General features: G+C 44.7%; 1 protein-coding gene across 8 annotated transcripts; it reads left to right on the plus strand.

Annotated features, from left to right (window-relative positions):
* Nucleotides 1-1,075: 1,075 nt before the first annotated feature.
* Nucleotides 1,076-20,282, plus strand: LOC147630219 (thioredoxin-like 4, chloroplastic). 8 transcript variants are annotated; one of them, XM_086811859.1, is made up of 6 exons: nt 1,077-1,398; nt 1,699-1,818; nt 10,985-11,062; nt 11,322-11,408; nt 19,898-19,951; nt 20,064-20,282. In XM_086811859.1, the coding sequence occupies exons 1-6, from the start codon at nt 1,168-1,170 to the stop codon at nt 20,133-20,135; spliced, it is 642 nt and encodes a 213-aa protein (XP_086667985.1). In that variant the 5' UTR covers nt 1,077-1,167; the 3' UTR covers nt 20,136-20,282. The 8 variants fall into 8 exon arrangements, with proteins under 8 accessions (XP_086667989.1, XP_086667985.1, XP_086667988.1 ...); XM_086811860.1 differs by having other exon boundaries at nt 1,079-1,398; nt 10,985-11,041; nt 20,046-20,282; XM_086811858.1 differs by having other exon boundaries at nt 1,081-1,398; nt 20,046-20,282.
* The last annotated feature ends 152 nt before the right edge of the window (nt 20,283-20,434 follow it).

Consider the following 20,434-nt stretch of genomic DNA (forward strand, 5'->3'; position numbering starts at 1 on the left):
TTCTCTCTCCCCATCTACACTATTGTATGAGCAATGCTCTTCTAATTCAATGCAATGAGATGATGTTTTTCTCTCTTCTCATCTCTATTCTTTAGTGTGCATGCTTCTTTGTTGATTCTTGTGGATTCTCTATTAGGCTTTGTGTGGTAGTGGATTCAAGCTTAAGCTTCTCCATAGCTTGTAGCTTATCCATGGGCAAGGCATTGCTTGAGTAGTGAATGAGAATGCATGTTCAGATCCTACGGCTTCAACGGCCTTGGACGTGGACGCCACCCTCTTGTCGCATCTACTACTGCTGCTGTGGTTGCAGAGTGCCTACTGCTGCTGTCTGCCTCGGACGTAGACGCCACCCTTGGGAACCTTCGAACGTATGCCTCGGACGTAGACGCCACCCTCCAAGTGAGTCAATCTAACCTACTGCTGTTGTGGTTGCAGAGTGCCTACTGCTGCTGTCTGCCTCGGACATAGACGCCACCCTTGGGAACCTTCGAACGTATGCCTCGAACGTAGACGCCACCCTCCAAGTGAGTCAATCTAACCTACTGCTGATGTGGTTGCAGAGTGCCTACTGCTGCTGTCTGCCTCAGACGTAGATGCCACCCTTGGGAACCTTCGAACATATGCCTCGGACGTAGACGCCACCCTCCAAGTGAGTCAATCTAACCTACTGCTGCTATGGCTACTGCTGCTGTTTGCCTCGGATGTAGACGCCACCCTTGGGAACCTTCCAACGTATGCCTCGGACGTAGACGCCACCCTCTTCGCTTACAATGGACACATATGGGAATGTTCGAACGTAGCCTCTACTCAGTGGAGAAACGTACCTGCACTGTGTGGAGCTCGAGGCGACTCAGAGGCGTGCAACAGCAGTGACGACTGAAACTGATTGAACCCGGACGGACGCGCTGGAGGAGTGAGTATTTTGAACATGAACGTCACGCTTACAAGGAAGAGGGGGTATTTTGAAATAGGCCCCCCTCCTTTGCCCACGTGGAGGGAGGGCCAGTCTCCCTTAATCCTCTATAGATGTATATAACATAGTGTAAGAACATTCATTTATACCCTGTAGGAATACAGGTGCAATCATGTGTGAACGCTTTGTCAAGGCGGGTTACTACCTAGTATTTTTTCATTTCATATACACTTCCGTTTTTCCACGAGCTTCTCATGGCCAAAATAAATATCTCGTTTCCCGCAGGCGGTGCGGCAGAGCTCCTCACACCCATCAAGGAGTCTCCCTCGTTTTCCGCCACCAGCAACAATGATATGCATAATAATAATAATCGCGGTTTACCCTCTCTCGCCCACCATTATCGCAAACGCCGCAGCCTGAGGGTAGCTGCGGGAATCCAAATAGATCGCCGCAGATATTTTGAAGATTTGCTTAAAAGACAGCTGGTTAGTGTGTGCATTTTTAATTATTTTTAAAATTTTCAATGCAAATATACGTATCACATACATACAAATACATACGTGCGCCCCCCTCTGGATTTCGAATTCTTTGTCACTGGTTCGTTTCTACATTTTTAGAATTGTAAAAGCTGTTTTTTTTTTTTGTGAGCACATGCTAGGTCAACTCTGCATGGTTTAGTACGTAAGGTTTTTTGTATGGTATAGTATATAGAAACTTTTTAGTTGTATGTATGCCTTCTTATTAGTGCTGCTTTAAGAACATAACTAGCTATGCCAGCATGGCAGGAGGCTGAGGCACGAGAAGTGGAGGCAAATTTGACATGTCCTTTGGAATGTGTGCGGGAAGTTTACAACTGTGGCGAATTCGAGAAGGTTCTACACGAGGCAGAAGAAGCCAATGAACTGGTATTTCTGCCAAGTCAGACTAACCTCTTTCTTTCACCATAGAAAATGCTGTAGAAAAATCTAAATCTTAATATGATAACCCTCTTATTTGGTGGCTTATAGCAAACTGTTCCTGAAGACAAGATTGATAAACCCCAGGATCAGTTTGTCGGAGCTTGGTGTCACACTCATCATCCCCATTCATTCAATGCGTTTGTTATGCTAGAATACTAGTTAGGGTTAGGGTTTAGCAGGAGAACTTGCAGATTTTATGTATAAAGGTACAAAAGAGGCTACAAGTGAAAGGTAGGGGGCCCAGAATGGGCAAAGGGAAGCTAACTACCGAAGTGCAAATGCAAACAATGCAAAAATGCACAAATTTCGGCAACTAATGCTAGTGGGCCTATTTTTCGATATCTATAAATGGAACTCCTCTCTCCCCTTTCCTCACATCTTCTTGAAGTTCTTCAGGGCTGCCATACAAGGGGGAGCAATCTTGATGAGTAAGTAGTGAAGCTTCCCAAGAGCAGAAAATTCAATCCTCTAGAAGTAGCTTGAACAGCCAGATCAGTCCAGGACGTCCTGCCCATTGGATAGGCAGGGGTTAGATGGGAGAGATCCTTCACCCACTAGGAATGGGTGGGTGAGATCTCCCCTTTTCAGAGGTAGAGGTAAGGAAGGACCAAAAAGAACCCTTTTTCATAAGTGCACCCTGACACTAGTTCACTTAAACTCTTGTTAATTGCTTAACGTGAGTTCGCATATTATGTATATATATACGTGTGTGTGTGTGTGTGTGAGAGAGAGAGAGAGAGAGAGAGAGAGAGAGCGCATATGTATGTATATGTACATGTACATGTACATGAAAGTCGTAGGCTGTGTTTGGAGGGGAGTCATTGTTAATTGCCGACCTCCATGGTAGAATTATTCAAGTAGACTTGAGAGACGGTAGCTTACCCTGTGGGGAATGCTCGTGGTTCGAGTCCACTTATCTCAGGCATGTGATCCTAGGCAATGGTAGAAAAACCTTGTTATTCCCATAGAATGAGCCGGTACATTAGGTGGGTTCAGAGGTGCTAATGGTGAGTCTTGAGCTAAGTTGAAGCTGAAGGTGTGCAAGGTGGGACCTCCCGTTCTAACAGATCATATGCATGCATGCCTACATGCGTGCGAGGGTACGTACATACACACACACACACACACACACACCCCATATATATGTATATATGCATCCATACATGTGTATGTATGTATCACACACACACACACACACACACACACGTGTGTGCATGCACATGCGTACGTGCATATGTATGCTTGTATGGCATGTGCGCGTATGTATGTATATACATACACATACATATATGTGGTGTGTGTGTGTGTGTGTGCACTTGTGTGTAGCCCACAAAGAAAAAAGGGGGGAAGGTGTCACATGCACACTGCACTAGAGCTATGTGACAGTGGCTCTACATTAGTGCAACATGTACACAACAAGATTATCTTTTTAAGGAATATTTGTCGTACGCTGTGACCCCATTGTGAGCCCTCCGTCCAGGGACAGTCAAGCACGAGTTATGTAGGAGAGACTCCGAGCCATAGAGGTCAGTCTGGAGTCGGTTCTCTTATCCCACTTGGAGAACCCCATTAGATAAGTGCATGTAGTAGTCAGCCATAGCATAGGTCTGTAGGTAGAAGCATCATTAGCATGTAGGCATACGTGGGCATGAGTACAAGTGTGTACTTGCAGCCTTCCATTATGCCATGGGCAGCCTATGCCTCATGGGCACTCTTGGGCAGCCCATACGAGCTCAACCGAACTTTAGTAAGTATGATGGTGTGATCATGATGTAGTAATGCCTACAAAACTTCTGTCTCCATAGTAGCCACCGCCACAGTTGCATCTACATTTCCCGCATCGGCCACGAACGCCATTCAACTCTAACCCGCCTTAAATGCAGTACCCACGGTGGTATTTGACGATAAGCAGAAGGGTGAGGATGAGGAGCAAAAGAAAGCCCTCTTTCGTACTTGTGGCACATCAAAGGGACAACAATTCATTGTTCTCTTTGATACGGGTTGCTCTGAGGATGCCATTTCTCGTGAGTTGGCTAAGAAGATGAGTTGTACGCTTGTACTCCATCATTTGGACATAGATGGGTTCACACCCGGTCTTTGCCCTCATATATCTCATATGGCTCAACCATTCTCATTAATGGTTTTAAAGGCCACATTTCAGAGGGACTTTGTTGTCTCACCTCTCTTGGAGTGATATAATTCTTGGCATTCAATGGTTTAGGGATTATGCACCCATTCCTGATTGGAGGCAGGACTCTTTCATTATTGTTGATAGTGTTCCTGAGTTTGTCCTCATTTGTGGGGATAGGAGCATTCAAGGTATTGCGCTCATCTCAGACATCCAGACCCAACGAGCTATCAGAAAAGGAGTTGAGTGTGCATTGATCTATGTTCGTAGCCAATAGTCTGCTGGTCAATCAGCAAACCCCATTGAAGCAAAATCTAGATGGTCTCCTAGCAGAGTTTCAAGACATCACTGCAGCTTCCATCCAGTCGTGAACAAAAAATCCCCCCCATTTGATTTGAGGTCTTGGGAAAATACGAGAAAAAGAGAGTTACGGGAGTGTGCACACAAGGCACCGGGATATGACGAGATTGAAGATGCGATCGTTGAAGTATACCAAAAACAGGGTGTATACTTGAATGAGTAAATATAAGACTCCGGGAGTAGTGCACAAGAACAAGAGTGCCTATGGATGCTTCCACTTAGAACACCTCCCCTAATGAACAAGAATCCCCAAATATACAACACAAAGGCTTTGTATTTGACAAAAAAGAAGGCACGAAAAGAAATCCCCAAACCATTGTGAGGAAGATGCTATTGATTGCTATCTTCCCTCTTTCCCTCAAATAGAGCAAGCTGAACTTGGAAGTGGAGGATGGAATTGGAGATGTGGGCGGACAACGAGCTGAGATGTGGGTGAAATTGGAGATGTGGGCGGACAACGAGCTGAGGCCCTTGTAGGTCTGAGCGCAGCACCAACTGAGCAATTGGCTGAGGAGGCAGAAGTGGGCACTGATGGTGGTAGGTCTGAGCAGAGGAAGGAGCTGGGCAAGAGGTGCGTGTAGGTGGACTAGTAGCGGCGCAGGTAGAAACGCCACCTGGATGGTGGTCGCAAGCTAACCACCGGTGGTCGCGAGCTAACCACCGGCGGTGGTGGTTGGCTACGCGCTAGTGCCGCCCAGATTTTGGCAGCGACTAGCTCTGGATCAGCGGCGGCGACGGGCGGCAACTGGCTCTAGATCAGCGGGCGACGGGCGACAGCGCGCAGCAGCAGCTGGCTCGGGGCAGCGCGTGGCTCTGAGACGGCGGCGGGATCTGGGCGCAAAGCTCCACGCACTGTACATCAAGAGATCTGATACCAATTGATGTGGCTAATGTCAATAGTGCAGCCACACAATAGTGAGGAGAAGATGGAGAGATGTTAATCAACAAGATAATCAGCACAATACTAACGGGATTGTGGGAGTACAAGATGTAGTGGAAAGCATACATTCATTAAACAAGGAAGAATATTAAAATGTTTCATGCAAAACCTTTTTCCAAAGGTTATAAAACCTTAATACATGTTTAATACTATGGACACCCATACTAGAAAATGTCCAGTCCTCTTTTAAATGTGAGTGAACACATTAGCTTATAAATATTAAAGTTAACCATAGCTTATGAATTTTACATTTTAAAAAGGGCCAAAATGGTAATACTTACCACCTGTTCACACGCCACACCGATGTGTCAACAAACAACACTCCCACGGTACACTAGGGTGTCCCCGTCCAATGTATTAGCACGGAAAAACAGTGAAACACACGCAAACAAATCATGAGAAAACAAGTTTATGCATGTAGTCATAAATGCATGTGGACATGTAATGGACGAAATCTCCCTTTCATGAAACTTGTTGAAAAAGCTCATGTTAGGCACAAAAACTGGCGTGATAGAAATATGAATATATGTCCTGGTCTTCCTATGGAGTGACAATCCCATAGGTAAGACGCCATCCTGGCCATACGCGGGTGGCACCAACAAGCTCCCGTCCATACAGCATGAAGCAGGTCACACACGGGTGGCACAAAACTGGTTCCCGTCCATGTGACGCTATATTAGTCACACGGGTGGCACGAATCTGGCTCCCATCCATGTGACACCAAAAGACTGGCCCTTGCACATGGGACACTGGCCTGGCTCCATGTGAACACGGCACAAATCTGGCCACTCTATGGAGTGACAATCCCATAGAAGTGGCTCCATAAATAGAGATGGACCAAATGGTGACATCCCCCTGGGCTTCTAAACAGTTGTCCTCAACTGAAAAGCCTCAAGATAAGCCTGCAAAAGCTGAGGGTAGTCAGCAAAATAATCCTCGTCTACCCACTTTGTATCAATTGGCAAATAATTTGTAAATTTCACAAGGTATCGCCTGGAAAGCTTCCCATGTGGTAGCTTTCTCTCCTTGTGAAATACAATCTGCTTTGGCTAAAGTATCTCCTCAAGCTCATCAATCTCGGGCGGATCTTTTGTGATAGGCTCTTTTGGAGCTGGCCCGCCCCACGTACTTCCGCAAAAGACTCACGTGAAAAGTGAGTGTGCACAGAGCGGAAGCAAAAGAGCACTAGAGTGTGCTGAATAGATAGATAGATAGATAGATAGATAGATAGATAGATAGATATATATATATATATATATATATATATATATATATATAGAGAGAGAGAGAGAGAGAGAGAGAGAGAGAGAGAGAGAGAGAGAGAGAGAGAGAGAGAGAGAGACGAAACAACTATGCTGAATATACTGAAGCAATACAATCCCAAGCACGAGACACAAGCAGTCTCATAAGTGGGAGCAAAAGATAGACTAGGGAAGATACAAGACTGAGGCGCCAGCCCACCTATTTATAGGTGGGGAGTGCTGGCCGACTGGAGACAAGATGGCCGACTGGAGGACTGAACTGGCCGACTGGGAAAAAACCATAAGGGTTGGAAAAAATTCCAGAAAAATTATGTAAAATAGGGGTGGCTAGCCCACAATCAAGGGCCATGCAAAAGGGACCAAAACGACACCAAACATGGGCAGAAACTGGGGATGAATGTGCTAACACCCCCTCTTAGTACCAGATGCTGAACAAACTCCGAGAAGTCGAAGAAGTCGTCCTTTGTCAAAGACAAAAGAATGCAGAACAAACAGGTACCGGGAAAGCTCCACAAGCAATCTCCACAGCAACTTAGCTACAAAAGCAATAGAACAAGCTGCCAGGTACACTGCTCCTCTAGAAGAAAACAACCATGTAGGCTGTGTCGTGTTGCTCCAAATATCGGTGCCAAACTCAAATGTAAACACAGTGCCATAGAAAAATCCCTAGAAGTCTGTAGCTCCAAGAAGATAATACCCTCAAAAGAAAGAGTCCATTTGCTCCAACTCTGTACCAAGAGTAGCCAAATGCTGTACAATAGCACCCTCCTCGAAGGTTGGCATCGCTACATGTAAGAACTCAATTGCGCCCTCTGAAAATTGATGTTGGGACTCCACAAGCCCAACCAAATCCAAATCCCAATCCTTCAAGCCCTGGAAGTACCACTGTGCCCCAGGCACGGGGACACACCTGACCACAATCCAGAATCCTCACACAGAGTAAGGGAAAGAGGAACATTCACAGTAGTGGTAACTGAAGTAGTAGTAGCCTCCTCAATAGCATCACGAGGCATAGAAGCAGGTTCCTCCATAGAAGGCAAAGGAACCAGGCTCCAACAACACATCCTGGTCACTGGTTGACGAAGAAAGAGTCAGAGGCGAAGCAATAGGAGACAAATCCCCCTCAGAAGCTGTGAGCAAAGATAGCCCATTGTCTTTCTCAAAAACATTACCAGAGATAGCATCCTGGCAAGGAGAAGTATGCACAGAAACTGAAGGCAAGGCAACAGGAGAAACAAACTCCTTAGATGCAGTGAGCAAAACTAGCTCACTATCCTTCGCTGCAGGAACATCTCCAAAAGAAGTATCCACAAGATCACTGGCTGCATAGCACCTAGAAGTAGAAACCATCTGCCGATCACTGGCATCACCATACACCATATAGGTCACAAAGCAACTGCCACACATAGAAAGTAGAAGCATCATCAAGAGCATAGATGAAGTGTCGAAGAACTGAATCCTGACAATTCAGGAGGAGAAAGCCATAGATCTGTCCGTGTCAATCTTCCTCCACCGACACATCCTCAGTAGGGGCAAGGTCCGGCAAGCATCGATTCTTGTACGGGAGAAACTCCATCAAATCATACTCCCTGAGAATAGAAGTAACCTGCAACTTCCATGACTGAAAGTTACCACCATCCAACTTGTCTGCCTCATCTAGGAAATAACAAGAAAGTGGTATGGGAGCCAAATCTGAAGCTGTCATCATTGATGCAACCAATAGGACCAAACCTCATAAGATAAAAAAAACTGTACAAATCAGAAAACGTTGATGTAGGTCCCTTCCTCCCACCAAAACGCGGCCCTAAGAGGTTGGACAGCACCCGAAAAATCCTCTTGTAGCAAAAAACGCAGAAGCTTCTGTCGACTGTACCTCCAACCTTGAGGCCACGAGAAGAGGGAAGCAAAAAATGCAGATTTGATATAGAGAGAAAAGGCAGCCACACTGGACGAGGCTTAAGCCGATGATGCCAAGGCTTGCCAAACATCAAATCCATTGAGTGGGGCAATCAAGAAATGCTCATGATCCAGATAACCTTGAATATGAATGCGCAACTTTCCAATAAGAGGCGTGACCTGCACCTCTTTGCCCACAAAGCTGTCTCTGCTTTAATTTGGGGTCCCATGTTCCCAATCTCTATGCCCAAGGCGGCTACCATCTGTGTAGAGATAAAATTATCTGTTGCACAATCATCAAACATGAATAAGGAGGGCTGATCCTTGATTTGTCCCCAAGCTTTGCATACCACTCTGTTTGCCATCATGCTCGATGGTACCCTGTACATCGGGTATGGCATGCACATTTGCCCTTGGAGGCTTGTCTTCATGCTTTTGCTAGCGGGTAGGGCATTGCCTAAACATGTGCTCTTTACTACCACAAGAAAAGCATCTCCCCTCTTTGACAAATTGCTCCCTTTGCTCAGGGGTCAAGCCAAACTTGTTCCTCTTTGATGCAGTGTCTTTGGATGGAGTTCTTTCAGCTTTACCACCCTTTTGGGCTTCCTGGAAGCTCTTTTTAGGTGGCTGTCCACCTTTTTGCAAGTTTGGGATAGGCCTCTCTTTGCCCTTGGAACCTTCTTGATCTTGCTTAATTTTAAGCACCAATGGCTCTGTAGCAAGAGCAGATACTATGAGCCACTGAAGAGTGTGTTTCGGATGCAATTCAATGCCCGATTGATAAGCTGGTTGCAATCCAGAGCTCTTCCTTTCATCCTCATAGAGTTGCATAAAGGGAGTTACCTCAAGCAACACTTTCCAAAACTTATTGACATATTGCTGCACACTTTCATTATCTTTTTGCTCAAGTCTATCCCACTTTTGGGTGAGAGTTTGCTCCACATTAGGAGGCAAGAATTGGGCATAAAATCTGTCCTTAAACTCTTTCCAAGTGCAAATGGGATCTTTGGTGGTCTTTTCAGTGATCCACCAATGGACAGTTGTCTCCTTCAAGAACATGCTTGCATGACGAATTTTGGACTTCTTAGTGAAGTCCTCGTCACTAAAAGCAATGTCAAACTTTGCTACAAAAGCTAGCACCTTAGAGGTATCATACTCTTCATGAAAGGCATCAAATTTCACGGACTTGTCCCCTGCCTTGAACTCCTTGAGCTTCTTGGGATGTGGTACATGTTCTTCTCTTTTTCTCTTCCCCTTATCCAACGGGGTAGCCCTCTCTGCATGGGCTTCATGGACAATCAAAGATGTTTCAAGAGACACGGTGGCATGTGCATTATGAATCTGTGGCCCCGATGCATGTGACCTCCCCAAATGATGCAATGTCTCACCACGAGACAACTCAATGGGCAAAGTCTTTCGGCTTGCATGGTGACCACTCTCTCCATGATATACCTTCTGTGAATCCACAAGGCCATCATGTGGCCCACTAGCTCCAACATGCACATCCTTGTTGCCTCGTGTCCCATGAATGGATGGTGAGAAGTGACTGATACCTCTTTCTTGTATAAAAGATCTCAACTGTTGAGATGTTGGGTCTCCCTGCTTCAAACGAGGTGGATTCTTGAATACTAACTCTCCATCCTCTCCTTCCTTGAGATCACCCTTACGGATGAGATAGGAGAGTGCCAACTCCCTTGGCTTCTTGCCCACTTTACGAGCCATGGACTCAAAGGTCATATCCACCATAGCATTAGATTTCCTTGCTTCAATGACACTTTGTACATGAGGGTCTTCATGCAGAAATTTCAGCTCTTGCTCCTTTGCTTGCAAAAGCTTCTTCATGTGCTCCAATTTAGCCCTCAAGGCATTGGGCATAAGCTCTTTTCCACGGGATGGCTGTCCCATGAATGCACTGTCATAACCTCTCTCAAGAGGCTTGTGCCTACCAAGCAATGCATCAGAATCACGTGAAGCATTTGATTGACCTCTAGAATTTGGCACCTCCAAAGGATTGCCTTGGCTGTCCATTGAGTCAAGTGTCCGTGTATGCTTCCGATCTCAAAACTCCGTCTCCTCTTGAGAAACAGAGACGACTGGGCTCTGATATCAATGTAACCGCTCCCTACTGGAGGCCTACAGATCGGAAGACAAAATACACATTTTTAGAGCACTTTACTAATACCAATGGACATTATTAGCAACATTAATACTGAAAATGACCAATAACACTAGACACCAGCACTGGGGCCGGAAAGGGTTGGTCCCCCTCTTAATACATTTGTATTTCTTGGAGTATTTATATGTACAAGTGTCACGGGCCAATAGGCTAGATTTCTCACATGGAGTGAATACATCTCAAACAATTCTCAAAGTGGAATTTCATAAACTCACGGGTATAAAGAAGGCTTTGTTGCGCATTATGACGATCAACCTATTGCATGCTTATAGTAGGGGAGTATGCTTGCAATGTATTATTTTCAAAATTTATTACAAATTAATGTTTTCCTTGTTATTGATCTTTCTTAGGTGGTGGTTGACTTCTACAGCTCTTCCTGTGGTGCATGCAAGTATTTGTTGCCACAAGTAATCAAGCTGTGTAAAAAGGTTTATATTTCAGTGTTTTTGGATGTGAAGTGCAAAATGAGTTCTTTCAAATCGTCAGTGAAAAAGATGCTTGTAAATGATATCAATTATCGTCAAAGCTGTTTTGTGTAGTTGGCATTTCTTCTTGTGAGTTCTAAATATATAATTAGGTGACCGGGTTCGGACTCCTGGACAGCATGGTGCAATAGCCACTATGATTTTTTCTTGGCCTAAATTTATGAATCTCGTTTTGCATGAATTGTTTTTGTTTGCAAAGCAGGGTTGCGGAGATGAGTGTTCTGTAGATAAAGGCATGGGAGTTGTCTTTGTGAAGCACAACGTGCGAGATGAATACGATGAGCTTACGGTAAGTAAATATTAAGCTACCAGCACCTTTATATTACCTCGTGGTTTATGTTCTTTGTTTTGTGTGTGTGCACATTTTTTACCATCACTTGGCACCCATTTGGCCTGAACTTTTTTGGCATCTTTGTCTTTGTTTTCCCCACCTTCAGGGAGCCCAGTGCACTCATACATTAGCTTTTGTAGATCTTCTTGATTGCAAGCAGAGAATACCATATCATCAACATGCATGAGTATTTGAACATTTGCAGTGCATATTACCCAGTTGAGATTCATCATTTCCAGCTCATCTACATGCTGCCCAAGGCAGTCTTGCTTAACCGCCATATCACTAAAGAAGAATCACGAGACCCTACTTTGTTTTTAGCTTGTATCTTAGTGTCACGACTCACGTGCATGCTCGTGGACATGCTTCTATCCATTGGCCAGCACAAGAGGTCAAGTACGTGGCCGGATTAATGTGTTTGTAAGGGCTATTTTGCCAGATCATTGTAAGAGTCTAGGCCTTAGCCATATTCATTTATTGCTCAATCAGTCATCATTGAGTCATTGAGAACTCAAGCGCATTGCTACCATTGAAAATCTTTATTCAGCATTGTATATACTTCATGTTAGTAATACATGGTAGATTAGGTCATCCCTCTCTATTGTGTGTTGAGCATGAAGAAGAACAGCTTGTTGTGCATGGGTTCAAGTCTCTGATTAGGTGCTAATTGCAATCAATTAATCATAAACATGCTTCCTCAAGCACCCATGTTACATTGGTATTAGTGAAACCAATCCCGTCAAGTGGGAATAGACTCCGTTGGACACCCACACGCGTAAATAGCACAACTTAAATATCACAATATGAATGGACAACTCAATAACAACTGAATACTGAAATGAAATGAAATGATGATCAATGGACACCAGCACTGGGGCCGGAATGGGCCGACCCCCCCCCTCAATATATGATATATTATTGGGAGTATTTAAGTGATACAATGCTCCATGGGTTCAATGAACCAGATGATGTCCATGTACAACTGAGATGAATACAATTACCAAACAAGAGACTTGACGTAGACGTTCGAAGGAGAGTGATCCACTTGAAGAAGTCTAATCTCTACGGTCCTCTGCCTTCACTCGAATCCGTAGAGAGCGCCCCACTGGTGTTCCAGGACCACGCACAAACAGGCGCTCCCATACTAACGCTGCCCGATCTCGGCACCCATGGACCGTGGTTCTCCAGAAGCTTGGACTACCCAGCACCGAACGGGTGTTAGCAGCAGAGAGTATCCCTTGTAAGATTTACACCAAAGACCTTTGCTTGAATCTCAACCCACTTACCTTGTAAAATAATGAATATGGCCTTCAGTAGTACTAGGCACCCATGTATGAAAGGAGAAGTCTTTATTACTGCTGTTGCTGTCAGCTTGAGAGATAGGGGATGGAGAACCAACAGCTACCCAATAGTATGGGAAGTAATATTCGCCTGTTGTGAAGCCTGTTTGCAGAAGACAATTCCAAGCATGCAAACATGAATGCATGTGCAAACAATATCATGGACATATATCCCGCTCATGGAACAAGTACTAAACATTCCTGTCGGGCACAATAATGGCACGATAGAAAGTATAAATCTCGGTCTTCCTATGGAGTGACAGTCCCATAGGTAAGACACAGATCCAGGCACGAGCCTCCCTATGGAGTGACAGTCCCATAGGTAAGACACGGCACAAATACTGGCTCTTCCATGGCGTGACAATCCCATGGATAGAACACAGTCCAGGTCATACACGGGTGGCACCAGTCTGGCTCCCGTCCATGTTATGCAAAAATACTGGCCCCTTCACATGAGACACCGGCCTGGCCTCAAGTGAACGAGACACAAATCTGGAGATGGACCAAATGGTCGGCCAATTGGTGACAATTAGAGTGTGAGGTTTTCATTGCAGAAAGGCTGCAATTTTTTTCTCTCATAAGGGTGTGGAGATCCATCGCAAAGAACCCCATCATTATTGGCGTTTTCACTTAGGTTTCTGTTTTTTTTTTTTGCATCAAGGCTGTGTTTTGCAAATTCTGTACTAGATAGCTCGTGTGCAAGGGAGCACTCAGCCAAAGGGCAAGAAAGAGGGCCAAACGCACCAAGTAGAGGGCGGAGAGAGCAATTGGCAAAGAGCTTATAATTAATAACCTAGAGGCTAAGACTAATAATGACTAAAAGCTTATAAATAAAGCAAGGGCCAATAATAGCGAGGTTATTGCTATATACAAGTGACCTTGGGGGTACTTATGAGTTATTGAGGTGTCCACGCAGTAGATGCGAGGGCTACCAGGGTGTGCAAAACCTCATGGCCATGGAGCTGCAAGGCGGGTTGGTTCGGCCTTAGTCATATGGGATTCTAGGTTGGGGCCATTGGTACTAAGGAGGCTCGTGGCAATTAGACTTGAAGCTCAGGGTTGAGTCGAGAGAGGACTCATGGTTGGGTGGCGAGTCGCTAGCCACAATCTATTGTGGTCATGCGCGATGCGTATGATGTTGGATCTATGAAACCACTTTAGGGTTTTAGTTCTAGGTCAGATGATCCTTGGACATTGTCTATGGAGACCTTATAGGAATGACCCCCACGTGTGGTTTAGATTGCCATGAGTCAGCTTTGCCATGCCACGGTGTCCCATACCACTAGGTCACTTGTCTGCTTGGAGATACTCGTGGTCCTAAGGCCAACACGCTCGATAGATCCTATATTAATTATAGGTCAGTCCAAGGTAACTCTATTATAGTCTATTTTCAGCATCCAATCCTATTATTGGACTTCTGTTGTTTTTAGCCACTAAGAGTATGTTTTTAATTGATCCAAGGCCAATCAAGACCTCCTTGCTAGGCCTTATTCACTTGGGCGTGTCCCATGATTCCCCAAGTCCAACTAATCTCCAATTCTAATTTTGGGTTATGTTGGTAAGGAGAGTGGATTAATGGATTAAGCATTAAGCTCGGATTAACACTCACATACACACAAAGTGTTGATTAGCATTGAGCATAATGAGATTAACAATAAATGAGACGAAGCACAATGACTAACTCATAAAGACAAGAGAGCATAGTTTCCAATGAGGATCACATAGGATTATATTAACCAAAGAGTTTACATCACAAAGTACTCTATACACACAAGAATTAGTGAGATCTACTTGACTTTATAGGCCCCATGAGCTAGGCACCTAGTTCCACTTTCCTCTCCACCTTTCCTAGATCTACTCCACCTCTCCTACACGATAGGGAGGTGCCTTGATTAGTGAAGATCCATTCCACCTAGGGGTGTCATCCAACTTTCGATGTGTCACCATTCTAGGAGAATAATGGCATTTAGATGATTTTTTAAGTGATTGTTTACGGGATTTAAGGATGGTTTTGTGTTATATGCAATCACCAACTTCATTTGGCTTAGGCATTTTTCCACATGTCCACTAAGGTTTATGCACTTAGAATCTCCTCAAGGTTTCACACAAGATGGGAGGGTCCTTTATAAATGGAGGTCCTTATGAGGATATGGCTTTGATCACAAAGGTGTAGCACACAAACTTCACTTCACACGGCTTTTGACCATACACATAGAGTTGATTCACACAAAGATTTGAGTACCACTTCACACACACAAAGGATTAGTGGGAGCCCTTTACCCTCTTTAGGGCATTACAATCAGAGTTTGGTTCTCTTCCAAAACAGTGCCACACGACGTTACAAAGAGTGTTTCAAAGTGGTAATGCTTACATACACTAAAATTGAAAATCTCTTTTCTTTCAAGGAGTGAAAAAGGGGGGAAAACCCTTTGATTTCTGCACCCAATGGGGGCTGCCACCACCTTGGGAAAAGTGTGTTATGTTGCCACCTTCTGTCTGTAGATGTTCGCAGGATGGAGATGCTTTGTGGTCCACCCTTGTGATTTGGACATTGTTCGGTTAGCCTAGACTTATTTTATGAAGGATGTGAACAGGGAATTTTCCAAGGTATGATGGGCTGCCAGCCAATTTGGAACTCTATGTATTGTGATTTCACAGATACATGGTATGGTGTGCACAAGTACAGGCTCATATTTATGAGATATGGACATTTCACTTGGAAGATGACATTAGTGGAGGTCAAGATTTGATGTGCAGTCTTTACAAAGGTTTAACTGGCACGGAAGTGCTTGACCAATGGCCACAAAACATAAGTTTCATGGGAGGCTTATAAGTGTATGTGTACACACTCGTCACTGAAGTTAGGCTGCCAACATTAATAACTTGTAAGTGAATACACACCAGAGGTGGATTTTTTAATGAATTATGGACAAAACACAAGATTGGGCGCTTGGAAGCCACAAATAGCTCCACAAGTTGCTAAAAAGGGCTGGGGGAGTTATTTTGAGCTAGTTGACTTGCAACAGAAGGCAAGGGAGGTTATTTTCAGCTGCTGGGCCGACTTGCATATTGGCTTGGGAGTGTGCTTTTGAAGCTCTCCTTCTCTCTTGTGCTGACATACATGGGGGCCCTATAAAGGGTATTTGGGACCCAATACCGTGTCCGACTCTCTCTCTCTCTCTCTCTCTCTCTCTCTCTCTCTCTTTCTGCACATATCTATCTATCTTGTGTGTTATATTCGTCACGAAAGATTGCTGAATTCTGTCCATTGAAGAACCGATTCTATTCATCAACTTCCGCATGCTAAATCTCTTTTGCTTAGTGTTAATCTAGATCAGCTTCCACATGGATGTTACAGTGGGCACATGATAGAAATAAGATTAGGGATGCTCCATGCCGAGGCTTATTTGAAGGATGGACACTTGAGGATTGATGCATGCAGAAGATGATGAGAAATGCTGCCTGATTTGGGATGGAAAACCGGTTTGCAAGGAGCAGGTACAGTATGGCCATATTAGGGTAGGTTGTGGAGAAACATTGCTGTTTTTCTGTGCTGGACAGCCCCATAGCAGCCCCTACAGTACTCTCTCTCCATCATGTGCATATGCAGAGCTTCTTTGACTCATATCATACTGGCACAAGCTCTTTTGTGAAGTGTTTATGGGTTGAAAACAGAATTTCAGAAATGGACAGCTTGGTTCTTTGCGAGAGATTAGTGTTTATGTTTGCTCTTGGGTGCCAGAGGTGTTTTCATGGTGACCCGAGCAAGGGATCGATTCTGGAGAGTTTCATCATGAAAAGCTGCTTGCTTTTCGAGAAATCTCGAAGACTTTGGCCTTGAGTTGCAGGTGCAGAATTTTGTGAGTTTGTGGGATAGTGTTCTCGCAAATTCAATTTCTCTTTTTTATTGGAGTCCATGTCTACTTGGAAAATTCTGGTGCTGAGCACCCGCATCCTTTGTTGTACAAATTTCTCCCGAGGAATAGAGAATAATTCTGTCAAAGGGGGACCGGCTGTTCTGGTCCTAGTGTGGTGTCCTATGCATATGATATTATTTTTCGGCAGGTGTGATGATGTTTAATGGCTGTGTTCAGTGTTTAAATGCTTAAGTACAAATTGATGGTCGTGCAAAAGTGTGTCGAAGACCTTAGTCCCCTGGTCTTGGCCTGGGTTTTCGTTACACTTTTACTGCTCAGGATGAGCTTCTCTCTGAGCTTCAACGAGAGCTCAATGTTGAGCTCAAAGACCACCATGACCAGCAGCCCTTAGGAGCTGTGAATGTAGCTCAACAGAGCCCGTCTGCTGTGCCCACCAGAGCACTGTAGCCTGCAGAAAATGCCAAGGAAAAAACACAGCAACTGACCTCTTTATAAGCTCAAGGTTGAGCTCAGTTCTCCACCACAGAGAGCTCACACAGAAGCTCTGTTATTGCTTGCCATGGCTGATTGAAAATAGCAGGAGCAGGGCACAACAATAAGCAGAAATCTGCCACCCGTCTGTAGACCAGAATAAAGTCACCTTCAATCAGGCTTAATTTGGAGCAGAAATCCTCATTGGTTCAGTCCACTCAGTGGAGACAGTGACACTCAGTTTTGCAGATCTCGATCTCTCTCTCCTCCTGGTCCAAGACCATGGGCACAAGCTCCTCCCATGTGATGGTGCTGAGCCTGCCACTAGTAATCAAAGACCAGTAAAATGCTGAGTACTGAGAGGGCAAATGCGACAGCAACGTTATGGCCATGTCCTCTGACGATATCTCCTTCCCAGCCTGAAGAACTTCCTGCTGAAGGGCCTGCAGCTTGTTACTTTGCAGGACTCATAACCCGCATCTGTACTTGGCCAGCGTCATATGCTTTACATGATTGAGTACCTGCGGTGTGCAGTTGAGGAAGATAAACAAACGGACCCCGGCGTTGACATGATCCCACATCTGTGCCTGTGCCTCCCAATCCTTTCGGATCGACGGTAACTCCCCTTCCTCTACTTCCGGCCGTGGAAACCCAACAACGATGAAACTAGCGAGGTCGTAAGACTCCAGAACAGATTCCATCATAACCTTCCATATGCCGTAGTTGTTCCCGTCCAACTGACAGTCCACCAATAACGTGGGGAGTGTAGGGATCTTCACATGCCTCTCGGCCATCTCTAATAGATGTGCCATTGCGGGGATGTACTTTGAAAAAGGGTGGGTGGCTGGGAACAAAGAAGAACTTACACCTGCAACAAGTGGTTGTCCAGCAAATCAGCCCGCCGTCCTCTTGCTTCTCCTCTTCCCAAACAGTCCCATACATTCCACCAATGAGCAACATAGCAGTCCCCCTCCTCACACAAGTCCCAAGAACAATACCATGTCAGAATACGCAGCGGAGATGATGACCAAATCTAGGAACACGAGCAAACACAATGCAGAAATACACCACAAGAGAGAGAGAGAGAGAGAGAGAGAGAGAGAGAGAGAGAGAGAGGCATGTAACTCTGCTCTATATACACAAAGAAGATCCCAAATATGATACTCAAGTGACAAGGGGCTGTGGGGCCATTTTATATGGCCCCCAAACAGCAGTCGGCCTGCTGTAGGGCAGCTGACAGGACTAAATACTCCACGACCTGCTGAAGTGTACAGCCGGCCACCTGCTGAAGTGTACAGTCGGCCAGCATCAAGAAGGTCCACGACCTGTGCAAAACAGTTGGCCACCTCCAGTGTATACACAGATGCAGTCGGCCAAGATCAAGGTCCTCTTGCCACTACAAGACTGCCTCCCATGCCATAGAAAAAATAGGAAAAATGGGAAAAAAATACGGGGAGTGAGGAAAAATGATAAAGCACCTACAAAGGGCGGGCACACCCACAACAGAGGCCCTGGTGTTTGGTAAAGACAGGAGATGACTTCTAACAATGGTAAAGAGAGAGTGGATTAATGTTGGAAAATGGATTAAACATTAACCTTGATTAACACTCACATACACAGTGTTGATTAGCACTAAGCATTATGAGATTAACCATAATGAATAAGACTAAGCATAATGATTAACTCATAAAGACGAGAGCATAGTTTCTATTAAGGATCACATAGGATTATATTAAGCAAAAGAGTTCACATCACAAAGTCATCTCTACACACACAAGAATGAGTGAGAGCCAGCCGACTTTATAGGCCTCCATGAGCTAGGTGCTTAGTTCTACTTTCCTCTCCACCTTTCCTAGATCTACTCCACCTCTCCTACACAATAGGAGGTGCCTTGATCAGTGGAGATTCATGCCACCTAGCCTTTGACGTGTCACCATTCTAGCTTGCTATCTTATAATCCACTAAGGACTAAGGTGACCTTACACCATAAGGTATGGATGTAGGTCACCTAAACTAATAGGTTATAGCTACAGCCTACCCTAAGACTTTACTGATCTTGGGTTAGGCCATCTCGTTAAACCTAGGTCATCGACCCCTGGTTAATATTGGTTTGGAGTTATAAACACCCTTGGGCATGATCCAGTCCCTTCAAACCCGAGAAACGGGCGTACACATGGGTTATGCTGCCACCAGCTATATGTCGGTATAAATTTGCATTTCCATTTTGCTAAGCCTGAACTCTTGGGGAGTTACATAGCATGCCTGTCACGAGGCATTTTGCTGAGGGAAGGGAAAAAAGGGTGTTTTTTATGAGTAGGAGGGCAGGTGCAAGGTGGGTACAGGGTGGGGAGGTGGAAGGGTGGGTGCTGGAAGGGCCATTATGTATGGAGATTGGCCAGCAGTTGGGGCTTTTGGAACAGAGATCAGCATTGAAGCAGCAGGCTCAGATGTGCTAGCCGCCCCTGCAGTTAAGACAAAAACTGCCCTGCAGTCTAATCGCTTCAGTCCCTCTGTCCCTTCATCCTTAAAGAATGCCTTTTGTCACCCCTGCTTCAAGAAAGTATGAAGCCCTGGCTCTATTCCCTTTCAAAACTCTGTATGGATTGCATACTAATGTCCTTCACGAGAGAGAGAGAGAGAGAGAGAGAGAGAGAGAGAGAGAGAGAGAGAGAGAGTTTTTTCAAAAAAGGCTGAAGTTTAATGTGACGTATTTCTGTGTTTTCAATCGTCAATTATTATTGCCTTCCATATTTTGCAGGACCTTGCAAGGTTTTATTCAATTCGTACAGTGCCTATGTTCACATTCTTCATGGTGAGAGCGAAGTATAATTATTTTCCCTCACTTTATTTAAAGCTATAAAATCTTCTTGCTGAAAACATGTAACCTTCAAACTGATTTTATGTAGAATGGCTCTCCTGTCCAGCAATTTTTTACAAGAGATAGGCAACACCTACAACAAGCACTATGCCAAATTCTTGGACGGTTCTTGGGATGATTTAAGTACTTATTTTAGTGGGATGTTTAGATTAGTTGACCTGCATGGCTTTTGTGTGCAATTGATTATTGGATGCCCCTTTTTTTTGGGACTTTCTATGGTTTATGGGACTCTTTGATTTAATTGTATATCAATACGTTTCTATTATTTTCCTCAGTACTAAGCATAATTATGAATCGCTCTCAATTCTCGATGATGCAATCAATGGGTATCAACACATATTTTCACAGTAGAAGAGTATGGGAAAGGGTTTTTTGGTCCTCCTTTGCAGGACTATATAGTCGGTATGGGTATTTTTT

Source organism: Cibotium barometz, chromosome 17 (assembly GCF_041138505.1).
Source record: "Cibotium barometz isolate CiBa-2024 chromosome 17, ASM4113850v1, whole genome shotgun sequence".
NCBI classification, from domain to species: domain Eukaryota; kingdom Viridiplantae; phylum Streptophyta; class Polypodiopsida; order Cyatheales; family Cibotiaceae; genus Cibotium; species Cibotium barometz.